We start from the raw sequence: 15,139 nt of genomic DNA, 5'->3' as shown, positions 1-15,139 counted from the left end.
GGTGGGTCTAAAAAGACCTGCCACTGGCGGAAATATCATTGGGGGCGCATTTCGGCACGCCTAATCAGAAGAATTATGATTTTACTTGCCACTAGAAAGGTGTTAAGGAATAGTTACACAGTTCATGTAATGTGGTGTTATATGTGTCCACTTTTGACATTGGTAGTGTTGAATAGAGGGTGACGTCACATGTCTCAAATAATTCCGTGTACACCTCAAAGTTCTAAAAATGGGACGCCGTAGAAATCTCGCTAGTACCGCTCAAACGCGTACCGCATTTGTAGACACTTTTGGTACAACTCCTTCAGTGAAAATAGGGTGGATAGAATTAGATGTGATTCGGGTATAAAAAAATATTCATTGTTAAATGCAATAGATAATTTACTTTAAAACAAACTTTGAATATCAATGTCTCTCTGTAAATCGCCATAAGTTGCAACATGGTCTATATTTCTTTTACACCTTTTACCATTTATCCTATCAATTACAACCGTAATACATTTAGAATAAGAGTTAAATTTGAATAACGACGCGAGAAAAAATATACGGGTCATAAGGTTCGTATGCCAATGGGAAAGCATTTGAATAGAATTGCGTTATCATGGCGTTTTGCTGTTTATTCTATAAAGCTGAGCGCTACATGTGCTTACTAATCCGATACTTCTCTTTGTATGATATACTAACTGTTGCCCACGACTTCGTCTGCGTAAATAAAATAAAACATTTTTTTACATTTCGAAGTCTCTAGAAAGTTTAAAAAATAATCTCAAGAACAACAGTAAATAAAGGGATAATGCAATCCCACTGTTGATGCAACGCAGCTCTTGTTAATGCAATCGGTCTTACGAACAACTTCCGTATATTGCTTAAGTAACAGTCTTTTCCTAGAAATCGCAACACAAACAAAACTTCTGCTTTATTCAAATAAGCAAAAATATAGCTTCCTTGTTTACTTAAAATCTTTACTTATTAAGAATCGCGTTTTAATATTAGAAATCGAGATAATCTAAAAGAGGTCATATTACATCATCGTTAATTTTTTCTGTCACTACAATCTACAATAACAATGTTAAACTAAAGTAACGCATTAATTCAACAATACTTAAAAACATCAAAAGAAATAACTATCATGGTCGTACTTGACGTAATAATAGATTCTGTTTCATATAAAAAAGTTTTTAATTTTCAATTTTTATAAAGTCTGCTGAGATCTATCCTTAAATATTTTTTACGAGAGAACAAAAGTAGACCCACAGTAGTAAAATACAAAGACAGTCTAACCCACTGGCTAGTTCTTTTCTTACATTAAAATTATATTAGAAGCCAACTAGCCAATTTAGGTTCTTAGTTTTGACAAATCCAAAATGTCAAATGTCAAATAAATCCTTGTGTATATTCATTTTATTAATCGTAGATACGATGTATCATTCTGGTTATCTATTTTTATAACGTTTTTTTGAATTTCACTAAAGGAAACCATCGATTTAGTATTTAAAATTCATTTGTTGTAGTTTCCCTACTGTCAAAATAAAAAATCACTTTCCGTATAATGGAACGTGAAATGTTAAAGACAAGCTGGCAACATTTTAATAATTATGGTGGCGTTGCGCTGTTTATTAGGCGTACAAGCTGACTTGTATCGTCTGTTTCTTTCACTCTGCGGCTTGTAGTATATAGCTGTCTTACTCCGATATACGACTGCGAAACACTCCGATGTAGGGTAACCGGAGTGAAACAAAATAAAATTTTAGACAGCCGCACGGATCAGCCGTGCGTCGCACAGTAAATTCTGGAATCGTTTTTAAGCTTTTTATTATTTTGATGAATGTTACGAAAACAAATGTGCACGTTTTTAAGTGAAAAATGTTATGAACTTACAAATACAGTTTTTGTATTAACGACTTTAAAAAATAACTAACAAAATATGATAGTGTCAAAACAAAACATAACATAACAAGTGAAGAAAATCCAAAAGTTGTGAAAACTGCAGTGGTAAGTAATACGAAAATTACATTAACTAGAATTTTCTCTTATAAGATAATTAAAAGCGTGATTGCGTAGAAAATATCTAACATTGATTATTATTTATTTCTATATTATACGCAGTAATATTAAAAATACGTTTAAAAAGGTGGGTAGTATTTAGTTTAATTCTGCTTCATCAATATTGTTAGAAAATTTTCGAAATATAAACTCTTCAAAAAAAGTGACCCTATTTTTTATTCTAAGGCATTCTATAAAAATACAATTAATTGAATATAGATTTGGTACAAAAGTTATCATTTTTAAACCTCTTTAGATTAGAATTGCTAGCTTTTTAATACTACATATTAAATTTCATCATATTGTTTTCTAGTTTAAAGTCCCAACCATACTAAATTTTAAATAATTTTTAAACTCTTTAATTTCTTTATATATTGTAGATTCCAGTGTTTTAACAATGGTTAATTTACAAGGCATTAAAAAGTCTGGTTTAATGTACTTTCTATTTTGACACAGATATACTTTCTGGGACATCCCAAGTAATAGCCAGCCAATGTTTTTGTAAGTAACTTTGTCGCTTGTTCTACAAGTTTTCTTGTTTTTGAAACAATTTCATACTAAAATATAATTCTAAAATTATTATGTATTTATTCAAATAGTTACAGCATTAAATGTAACGTTTCTATTAATTGGATCTAATAAGGATAATCTACCAAATAAACATTTTGATGTAATTTACTAAAGTTTGTGTTGCTTACTCATTTGGTTTTGCAAATAGCTAAAATTATAAACATTGTTGAATCTACAATTGAAGAAATTAAATTTATGTTATTAGTAATCTGGGCAAACAAGTAAACTAAGAACCAAACAGAAGTATAATTAACTTTGTAATTTGCTCAATTAATATGTGAAAATTCAACTATTATCAGTGTATTATAGCTGTTTATATTTATAAGTCATGGCAGTACAAGAAGCATATTACCTCAAACTTATTACATAAATGTCATGGTAGTATAAGTTTCTTGTAGTTGGTGAGCAGAATAAAATTAACCCATTATGCAGATAAAATATTTAAACACATAAAATTTATTAAGATGTTATAAACATCAAGACAAATTCTTACATAGCTTAATTTAAATTTATTGAATAAGAAATAGAAGAAAGAAATGCCAATAAAAAAAGAAAAAGAAAAGTACAAATAAGTATTTGAAATAAAAAAAGAAGACAGTTTGTGTTTGTAGTGATGTTCTTAATTTGAATTACGAAATTATCGTTAATTTCGAATTTGGAACGTTTTTCATGTTAAATTGTTAGTGGCCATGCTTCCAGCCAGTATACGCCAGTATAATGACCGTGGTAAGGCCAAAGCGCGCCACACCGGACCGTATAATTTGGTCCATCCTGCAGCACACTAATCACCGATAATGCCGGAACGGGGAGGGCGTGTGATTTATAACGAACAATTTTTTACCTTACAATGTACCTTAGATTAACATTCTCGTTTCGAAACAGTAGATTTCGGTAGGTTTTTAAAAATCACGATGTATGAATGACTAGATGACACTAATTTGATGTTAAATGTATCTAAAATTTGATATCGCGAACGTGTTGAAGAAATAATAATTTTGTCTAAAAGGTAAAAGAAATTAATAATCACTTATGCAGATAGTCTACTCGTTGTTATGACAGGTGGGTTCGGATTTGTATAAACATTTACATTTATAATAAAATTATTTATAATATCCGATGTAGTAATTTCCTGTGTAACCGTTCTCATATATTTAAACTTTTGTATTCATAATAAGTGAAGAATACACATTACTCCCGTCGTCTACTCGTGTCATTGACGTGGGAGTCAATTATGTACAATTATTCTAGTCGTAACACATAATATGCACGTGAACATAGGACAAAAACATGATTGAGACCTACGTGAATGTTACGCTAGACGAAACATCCGTTGAATTATTGGCGGGAAAAATTACATGTCTCATAACTATACAAATTGACGTTTCAAAATCAGTGCTGCCAACATTATTTTTTAATAAATAGGATATCTCAGAAACATTTGTTTACAACGTTCGATTAATACGTTTTAATCGATCCGTTTTACCGCTGTTTTTTATTCAGCCACTGATTTGGTTACGTTAACACGCTATGAGAAATATTCTGTAATTAATGTTTCGTGATTTTTTCAATTCACAACACAGCTACTTCGCATGAAAAACAACAATTTGCAACTACTGTTAATTACAATTAAAAAGATTTACGATACTTATAATTTATTGTAATAATCGTAACAGTTTGTTTTACAGCAAGTATTGCAAGTTAAAATTGTAATTTACGTTACTTTTACCTTTTTTGGTAAAGGAAAAGAAAATTTCCCGTTATTATGCCTTTTATAACCGACGGTGACGTAGTTTGAAATTCTTTTGAAATGACGTCAAAACATTTATTAGGTTATGTTTTGGTTTGGATGTCTACTTAACTTTATGCGCACCTTTACATATATGAAATAAATAAAAGAATCTCACAGGGAATAAAGTATATAAAAACAAACGTCATTATTATGTTGAAAACGATAGCGTAAATATTACAAGGGCAATAAGATCAGGCCATTATCGAGGATGGACCCTGAACTCGGTGTTGTGTCATCGCAGTAATGAAAACTGTTAGTTTGCTGTTAAAAAAACAAATTTTCTTCTTTCAATGAAAGAAAAAGTACCTCTTTACTATAATATTTTTTCCTAACCTACTAGTTACCTTTAGAGAAAATATGAGGGTCTTTTTCTTATCTGTGTAACGCGACTGGAACGTTTGCATGTTGTTCGTTGTTCTTCTCGTTGTTTTGTATTTCCAGTTCTTCTCTTGTGCCATCTTCTTTACCTATTAAGACACGACGTCTGCTTTCCCTTTTGGTGCATGTATGTTCTTGGTCTGTCCCTATTTCTTCTTCTATTTTAAGGTCGTTTGCCGTACTAGATGCTCCAGCATTTTTCTCATACATACTCTTTATGAAAAGTCTAATGCGTTAAACCTAGATGTCCTTACAAATGGCATGAAGGTCTAAAACTGGTTAGTACCGTGGAATATGCTTACCGTTACTAGTTTACCTTGACCGCGACAGGACCACATTTCTTATGGCCAGTTTCTCAGCTCCGTTTAACCATTCTTTAGTGTTTTTGGTCCGATAAATTGACATTGCATTCCGTAATTTGTAACTTGAATTTTACTCCGTTGAAATTTATGTCTATCTAATAATAATTAGTCACTGGGTAATGATAAAATAAATGACAACTTCAGAAACCCAGTATTAGTCCTACTACATCTGGTATTAGTTTATATAATTAGTTATTGATTCTGTGAGAAATTTCTTGTTGATTAATTGAGTTTGATTTTCATGTCTGTCGATCACGCGATGATGTTTTATTCAGTTACTAGCTGTTCCCATGCGGCTTCGTTCACATAAAATTATAAAATTATTTTACTGTTTACATTTGTCAAATTCTCAGATGTGACTGACTTCTTTAAATGAGCACGCGAATGATCTTTCGAAGTATTTCTCTTTAGAATTGTGTGCATTTCATACCATAGAGTATTTACAAACACAGAATAGTTGTGATACATTGTCACTGTTTAGTCTTTGATATTGTTTATGACAAACATATCTATGTTTATTAAATAGTATTTTTTATCATGATTAATTAAACTTAGGAATAAACTAAGTATAAACAAATATAAGTACAAATTTTGCTTACACTCAGTTTATTCCTAAGTTAAACTTAATACTGCGTTTATTTGTAAGGCTGTTATAGTATAGATATTCTATCCTTACACATGACACGTGACGTGGCATGGCGCAAGGAAGCGGTAATTTTGGTGGTTGACATTTAGTCATTACGACTGACAACAGCAGACAGGGCATTAACCTGACAACGCTAGGGTATGTTAGCTACATACGTTTTATGAAATCCTACGCATTAAGTAATCTTATTAATATTATAATTGCTAAAGTTTAGATACATGGATGTTTGTTAGAGTTTGTAGCCTAAACGGCTGAATGGATCTTCATGAAATTTGGCACAGATGTAGCGGATAGTCTGGAAGAACACATACACTAATCACTTTTTTTTTGTTAATTCCACGCGGACGGAGTCACGGGCGAAAGCTAGTAAAGTTTAAATGGATGGATGTTTGTTACTTTATAGCCAATACTTCTTAACTTATCTCGATGAAATTTGGCATAGATGTAGAGAACATATAGGCTTACTTTCGTTTTTTAATTCCACGCGGATGGAGTCGAAGGCGAAAGGTAGTATCATTTTAAAGATATTTCCAGAGTATCATGTATTTTTATAATCCTATAAAACTTGCATGTTGACATGATTGCCTGCTAAAATCAGTATTATTATGTAAAGAATTAAACTTGGTAACGTGGGATTCTAGTTGCCTTGAACTGCTTTTTGGTTCACTTCCTATGTTAGGTATTATAATTATGTATTGACGTCATTAAAATAATTGAGTAACATAATTTGTACTTGGCAATGTCATATTACAGAACTGTTTATGATAATTTAAATTTAAAATTAGTATTTGTAACTTCAAAGTGAACTATCCAAATAACTTCTCATACCAATGTTATCTTGAACGTCAAAAACTAAGTAAAACATACATATATACTAATATTATAAAGAGGTTGGATTTTTGTATGTATTGAAATAACTTAAATTACTTGGCTGATTTCAAAAATTCTTTCACAAATTTCAAAAAAAATTCTTTAAAATTTACGTGGACTAAGTCACGAGTAACAAAAAATTAAGCTAGTTTGTTAACTAGCGTAACATAGAGAAAGTACAAGAACAAAGTACCGATATACTAGGTCAGTCAGAATTGATCAATTGTCTACCGAGTCAATTGCCACGGGCGCCCAATGAGCGGACATGGGCAATAAGTCAAAGTGGCCCATGTAGCTAACATACCCTAGTATTGCTCAAGTACTCGGCGTACCAAGTTATGGCCTTCCAGGTTAATCTACGTTAGGTCATCTCAATCATTTTCTACGTATCCTTTCACACAATACATCCATCTCTTTCTAGAACTACATCTACCGGTCTACCACACGCATAACTAAAGTTCTAGCAAGTATGTCAATGAAATCGAAACATGCAGTATCTTCTTTCTTTCTACTACCTAAGATGATTAATATGTCTATTGTCAGAAGAAAAACAATACGAGTATATTCTGGTATTGTCAAAACATCTGCCAATCAACTATGTTTAATTACACAGTAAATCATTATATATTTTTAACAAATACGTAGACAAGGCAATATTGCAAGTGTCATACGCGCGTACTGACCGACGTTACACGTCGAACATTCATGTAGTCACTACGTAATGTAACTGGGAAAACAGCGACCAACGAACTAGGTCCTTTCACTTAATACGAAAAATTTAATTACTTCCTTATGTACGTAAATTGAAAAATGAGCATACAATGACCTCATAAATCTAATTAACTTTTCACGAGGAAATTGCTATGATAACTAGTTTTAATTGCTTACCGATTGTGTTGCTAGATTGAAAGAAATATATAAAAGGAACGGATTGCCAAGAAGCTGAATTTAGGTTTGTCGTTGCGAAATGGAAGTGTGGACATCACACCATTCGCATATTTGTCGTTTACAAGATACTCGTAGTGTATATAATTTTTTTTAGATTTTTTTCTTATTATATAAAGCCTCTACAGTCTGTGGTCAGATTTGTAGCATCGTTTAGGAACAGAGAAAAAAATTGTGTAAACATTTACTCAATCTGTTCAACTTTTACTTACTAAATCGTGGTAAAAACAACTCGGTGACCCAACTCAAGGAATATCAAAGGTACCCTCGTTTCTTAGTTTCAAAAATAGCTCCCACCCTTCACGTTACGAGCTCTCGTAAAACGCAGGCAACGCTCGCTAGCGCGGATAATTGTCGGTGTGTTTGTTTCTTCACGTGTCAATTGCTAGGAAGCTGCTCAACCTATTTTATGTATGCTATTGAGTTACGGGTAAAAAAAATGTTACATTCCTACGTTGTAGGGTTTACATTTTTTGCCCTTTGCCCCGTTGTATGTTGTAGTTTTGAATATATATAAAAAAATAGTATAGCTTTATCAAAGAGACTATAATCGCATAGGTCATCTTTAATGTACGTGCCGTAATTTAATTGTCTTTTGCTTAAAACAACGCATCTGTCGCAATTGATATTGCTGCCCATAGACGCGGTCGATTCGATATTTCGGAGAAGGTGACCGTTTGTTTGTTTGCCACCCTAAGTTATACTACGAAATTATATTGTTTCATTTATACACATACGTGTATAAAAACTGCGTTCAAAATACGTTTGGAATGAATGACTAATACTCGATAAATTCTCATTGACATAATTTATTTGTTAAAAACTTTCGTTTGTTTTACATGTACGAAATAAAACCAGATGGTACACTTGTCAACACTTCTGTCAGTAAACTTTTCAATATTAGATTTCTTTGTGTTCAATGTTCTCAGAAAAATAATTACATTGATAAATGGTTGACATAGACTTTTGATTACAGTATAGTATTTTTAAATATGATACATAGAAAAAAACCTACAACTTTAGCGTCATATTTAGAATTAGCACTTGTTAATACAGGCGTTACTTGAAAACTTTGATATCTATTTTAATTCAGCTTTCATAGTCAGTAAAAAGATCATTAGAAAAAAAAACTTTTTGTGCTGAAATTGTGAAAGTTTTCAGTTACAAGTTTTTCCTACCAGTTTCACTAGCCATTGTTTAGTTTTTTAGCGCTCCGTTTAGAAAGCGTTGCTAAATAATAGATCACGGTTTTGTCAAATTCTAAATAAAATCAATTTACATGACGATATGATAAAGTGTTTTTTACACTTGTATCCGATAATCTCTATTTGATCAAATAAGTGTCGGTTAGAAATCGTGTCGATGTTTTTAACTTTCTTTTGGTTATATTTTAAAAATTGTATTTGCTTTTTTAAATGTCCGCTTCTTGTTTTTGTATTGTTCTCTCTCGATTGTTTCCATTTCGAATAATTTGAAGCCATCGAAAGCATCTCATTTGATTGGTAGTTTTCTAGAAATTATTTTATTGTGATCAGTTTTTTTTTCTCATATGCTTTTATTATAAGCATAATAGGCAGTATTAATATGAGTATTGTTATGTATTTTAGATTATTTTATAATGCGGTTCTACTGATCTGATGAGAATTTCTTTATTAATGTTTGGTTCACATCTGTACGAGTTATTCACATTTTATGTGGTTGTTACTAGAAGAAGTCTTCTGTGAATGTTATAGTGAAGAAATATATGTAAGTGGACTTGTATGTAACGATTATTTTGACTTTTTAGATTTCTATGCCTTATATATTATAAATAATGAACTATCATTGAGTCCTTCGACTTTCATTTAAACGCTAACTTGTTAATTAATTTAATAATAGACAAATAAATAATTGTTAGGAAACTCCTCGTAGTTGAAAAGCATCGTATTATTTGTATTTGTTATAGTCGTTTTTAAATCAAACTATCTTACGTTGTGTAATATTTTATTAGAAGAACCCAAAGCTATATACATTTTACTCGTTGCCTAACTTGTTTGGACAACTGCATTAAGTGGGACTTAGATTTTTGTGATATTTGAAACTACCAAATTCCAGAAAGATATTCTTAATGTGAATTGAAATTACTTTTATTTCTATAAATTGTTCTCTCTTATCAATAAATAGGATTTTAAAATAATACTTGATTAGTTTCTAAAAATGTAGTAGGAAACACTCACACTTGCATTTATCATATGCAGATATTATATAACCTATTAAATCTAAATCAGCAATGCACTATAAACTTTTTATTATAGCAGCAATCACGATAGTCGGACGTTAACCTTTACTAGTAGTGGCCCTAATGTTGTACCTTGCGGGATCCCTGTTCGGATCAGGTGAATTTAGACTTTAATCGAATTAGTTTAAGGTTTAAAATGTAAATGTGAAATTTTCTTTTAGTTACCAACGTATATTAAATCAAGTGATGTGTTAAAAACGTAATCGCGTAGTTGTATTGTTTGTCCACCGTGTCTAATGCAATATGTAAGTCGACATGCAATCTGTGCTGTAATAACACATTTACATAGAACGTAACCCTATTATATTATATTACATTGTTTTATAATTGATTCTTTATTTCTTATCTCTGTATATAGACAGATATCTAGATTTGTAGTTTGATAGTAAGATGTGTTTATAATTTTTAAAATAAGGAATTAATAACTTCTTAGAAATTTTGTTGTTTTTTATTAATAAATAAAAGCTTTATTTTTTATGCACACACATTTTGAGAGCCTTGTTTCCTGCACTAGGTTTCCCTGTGTCGCAGTAGCCAAAAGTATCTTTTTTAATATCGTTTTTTCTTGACAATTATTTCACGTATGTCCTTTTGTTCCAGGTACAACAAGCAATCTCGACAATAATCTCGCATCGCGATACAGCGATACTATGAATTTTTGACAAGACTGATTTTACTGTAGTTAAGAAAACGCACATAACTCGATAATTGCGTAATGCTATAAGCTCAAGATGTTGAGACTTCTCGGTGGACTGAGCGTGTACTTTAAGTACCAAGATATTAAGACTGACAATGCGGTGTTCCGCCTCCACAATGTGTTCACGACGGTGTTACTGCTCACCTGCTCGCTTATAATCACCGCCACGCAGTACGTCGGACATCCCATACAATGCATCGTCAACGGCCTCCCAGCTAATGTCGTTAACACATTTTGCTGGATCACCTCTACTTTCACGATGCCAGATGCTTTTGCTAGAGAGGTAAGTGTTACAGTTGTTACCATCTTTAGTATTGATTTACTGACGATAATATCATCATCATCATCACCAGCTCACTATACGTCCCCACCGAGTTGCTCGTAGCCTACCCTAAGTATGGGGTGACTAGGCCATAGTCAACCACGCTGGCCCAGTGCGGGTTGGTTGACTTCACACATATCTTTGAATTTCTTCGACTGATGATAATATGATCTCGGTTAACTTTTGCTTATTTAAGGTATTATTAATGTCGCGATTCCTAACATCCATAAAGTCAATCATTCCAAAATTTACTACGAATTGCTCTTATAATAAAAAAAATCCATTTTTTTTCTGAGAATGTCTGGCTACCGATAAATCGAGTTTTAAATTTAAAATTAATGTCAATGAAATGGAATGTGCGTATGATTTACAACGCCAGAGGCGCGGAAGCGTGTTGCCTAATGTTTATTTGATTACATTACCGTCGGATACGTATATTACTGACGTATTCTTGAAGGATTCGTTATAACGCAACGCATACTTAATTAATTCCTTGTTAAAAGCATGTTTTTAATTTGTTGCATTTGTCGATAGAGCACGTCAATGTTAGCCCACATCTGCAAGCACTTTGCGATTTGTTCCACATGTGACAGGCTAGTTACCACTATGGATGAATACGCACAGATTTATGACGCAACAATGTATATACCTACAGTATAATGTTAACTACGAGTATGTTACTTAGAAATTTTACTATGACCTCAAAGGGTCTGATTTATGTTTAACAAGAGCGAGAAATGGAAGCGAGAGATGGGGTTAAGTGTTTTCTGTACTAACTACATGTTTACTTGAATGACAGATTTTTTTAATTTCTGTCCGCACCATTAAGGTTATGCGACCGTGAGATTTTTACAAAGTTAACAAGTAACCTTTATAAGTTTCATGCTAATAACTCCTACATAAACGATGAGTTAATTCGCACAGCCGCGCCTGTCGTTACATAATTTGACGTGATATTAACTTGAATTACGTATTGCCGGTCTGATTAACTAGGTCTTGGGAAACCAGTCGAATAAGGCTGTTTACCTCCAATAATAACTTCAGCAGGGTTATATTAAATCTATATCTAAACTTTATACTAATATAATAAAGCGTAAACACTCACTACTTTGTGGCGTAGGCTGTCAGCAATCACAGTATATTTTTGAATAATTCTTCCTTTAACATAAGGCCCTACAATTTCGACACGATTTAGTCTATATATTTTCAAGGTATTAAACTTAGGGGCTAAAAAAATGGAAAAAACCGTAATGTAGGAAAGGGACCATAAACTACAAGCTGCCAACATTAAAATCTAGATTATTTTGGTAATGGTGATTTTGACGTTTGTGATTGAGAATTTGAAAACCGCATGGGAACAGCTAGTTATTAATATTAATAATTATGGTGTTTGTGGCAAGATAATAAAATAGTGTTAACATAGTTATTAATTTCTTACGTAGCTATGATTCATTGGCACCCTTTATTACGTTATTACAATCTATTACATATAATTCCATTATTTATCCGATGTAACATCCAAGCCGCGCAAATCTAAACAAACTAAAATAGTTTAATTGAGTCATAACAATTTATAAACCTACGAGCGACTGAGTGTCGCCATCTATTAGTTCATTTTAGACACAAATAGAGATCGTTTTGCACTTTATTTTAATCGCCAGTTAACTTACGATTAATGGTTTGACCAGACGTTAATTGCCGTGGGATCAACCTTGTCAATGATACCTTCACATTATTGTGATTTTGATTTATAAAGAGTAAAGTTAGCTATAACTTATTTTTATATTAGCTTTCGCCCGCGAGTCGACCGTGTGGAATTAAAAAAAAACAAAAGTGTGTAGCCTATGTGTTCTTACAGACTATACTCTACATCTATGCCAAATTTCATCGAGATCCGTTCAGCCGTTTGGGCTACAAACTCTAACAAACATCCATCCATCCATCTAAACTCTCGCATTTATATTAGTAAGATTTTCGCGTATTCAATTCAAAAATAGAAGCATCTCAACCGCTCGGAGCAACAAGAAAAATACCTTCTCGGTATTGGAATCTCGAGACAAAATTTCCAAGTGATACCAAAAGACTCCTGAATACCCCTCGAACACAAAGAAATGTGCTAAGTATGCTTCGTACTTCGTTTTGGCTACAAGCCAATGTATGCATTGTCCCCTATGTGTGGCTTTTTGTTTAATTACATTATAAAAGGTGCTTTATTAGATGCTTGAATAGACTTGAATAAACTAGTTATGGAATTAGCTAGGTTATGTAAATGAATCGTAAAGAGCACCAACCATAACATATTATTGAAATTCTATTGATACGGAGTTCAAAAAGGCATTGTGACATCTCACAGTAATAAGCAATTTGTCGTTTTTGTGTACAGTCGAGGAAACTGGCGGTGTTCTATCTTAAAAATACAATAATTTTGAAACGTGACGTGGAACAAAAACCAATACAACGCATTTTTTAACTATAATATATATGAAAAAAGCCGGTTAGTGATAAACTAGTTTCTTTTTATTATTATCCCTTCGTTTGCACTCATTGCTATCTACTTTGTTACTTATTAGAAAACGCTAATTTTGTCTCGTTGTAATGAACAAAGCAATTTTTTTGTAAGTTTGCCACCGCGCATTTCTGCGATTGTACTTTTAAGATTTCCATATGATGCGGGTTTTGACTTGCCTCTTTTGTTTAGTGAATTAATGTTTAGGCATAATGTTGTTTTGCGTAATACAAATTTTAACTATTGGCAAATGGCTTGAACAAAGTTATTTTACTGATAAAGCTTTGAATTTATTATTACAGGTGTGTTGTTAATTTTGTAAGTTGAATTTACAGCACATTGTATGCTTGGTGACGATGATATTTAGGTCGAGTGCTCGCGAAATCACTAATTAGTTGTTTACCTAAACGAGCTACGTGTGAAGGTTGGCGGATATTTTTCATTATTTTTATGTGGTGTCGGTTTTAGCGGAAATTTTTTTTAGTTAACGCGCTTTTCATATCTTTTTTTTGGTACATAAATGTCGGACTTAAGATGAATGTTGCCACACCTCGATTGTCTTTTAACTTAGAAATTTGTGAATAATTAAAGGAGAATATTCTAGAATCTTTCAGTGCTTATCTATACTTCTATACTATTATAATAAAGCGTAAACACACACTTCTTTGTTGCCTAAGATGTCAGCAATTACAGCATATTTTTGAATAACTCTTTTCTTAATAAAAAGCCCTACACTTACGTCACGCTTTAGGCTATATATTTTTGCGCCATTAAACTTAGGGGGTAAATATTTTGGATAAAAACTCTAACGTAGGAAAGAGACCATAAGTTGCTGCCAACATCAAGAAAGCAAAATTGCTAAGGTTTGTCATGTCATGTCATTTTGACATTTGCTATTAACAATTTGAAAAGTGTAAACAATAAAATAAATTTTTCATAATTTCATGCGGATGAAGACGCACGGGAATAGACTAGACTAGCTAGATTAAAAAGAACTTCAAAGTAGTGGTGAATGCGTGAATCGTTTATCACTAAAAGATAGAATTTTGTATTGTATATTATGTGAAGAAGACTTGACAGTGATAGATTGGATGGCAGTAAACGTACTCTAAAAATTAACTCTAGATAACCTACATATCTATTAGTAAACTTTTAAATCAAATAAGGCACTTTTCTGGCCTGGACGTTAACCTTTGAAGTAGTTTGATAATAATTCGTCGACAACTAAATGCAATCATCGAATGTACAATACCAATACAACGTCTTTCATTGCACAAATTACATACAAGTTGACAATTGCGCCCAGTGCGTTCGTAACTGGCAACTTCCTCTGCGCGCACGTGAGAAGATTTGCAATATTTTTTCATTAAAGCGGGCGTACATCATAGTAAACTATCGCATAACTATTATGCGATTGTAATTGTTTTGCAGTCAATTCAACTGTTTAGTCGCATAACTAAAAATCGAGTAGCGCACCTTCATATAACCTCATAGGAATCAAAGCGGGACTAATATAGTTGAGTCAAAGGTGTCTTCATATTGCGATGACAATCTGCTTTGTATGCTCGTAAGCTGACTAAATGTGGTGACTTGAACATTGCTGCAATTGTTAGGAGAATTGACCCTCTTGATGATTTGCAGTAAGGAATTAATATTGAACTCTGAGCTAGTAAGAACTAAGTCTATACCTAATCATCTGATCAATAAGTACTAGGTAACAGAGCTTCTTATGT

General features: G+C 32.4%; 1 protein-coding gene across 1 annotated transcript in view; it reads left to right on the top strand.

Moving 5' to 3' along the window:
- Positions 1-1,733: 1,733 nt before the first annotated feature.
- LOC106107756 (innexin inx1) overlaps positions 1,734-15,139 on the top strand; it is a 30,381-nt gene continuing 16,975 nt past the window's right edge. The window contains exons 1-2 of the mRNA XM_013288757.1: positions 1,734-1,992; positions 10,482-10,861. Of these exons, the coding sequence (XP_013144211.1) occupies positions 10,613-10,861 (249 nt within the window). The 5' untranslated portion in view covers positions 1,734-1,992; positions 10,482-10,612. The remainder of the gene's footprint in view (positions 1,993-10,481; positions 10,862-15,139) is intronic.

This window comes from Papilio polytes, unplaced genomic scaffold (assembly GCF_000836215.1).
Source record: "Papilio polytes unplaced genomic scaffold, Ppol_1.0 DF821845.1, whole genome shotgun sequence".
Taxonomy (NCBI): domain Eukaryota; kingdom Metazoa; phylum Arthropoda; class Insecta; order Lepidoptera; family Papilionidae; genus Papilio; species Papilio polytes.
This window is presented reverse-complemented; position numbering and strand designations above follow the sequence as displayed.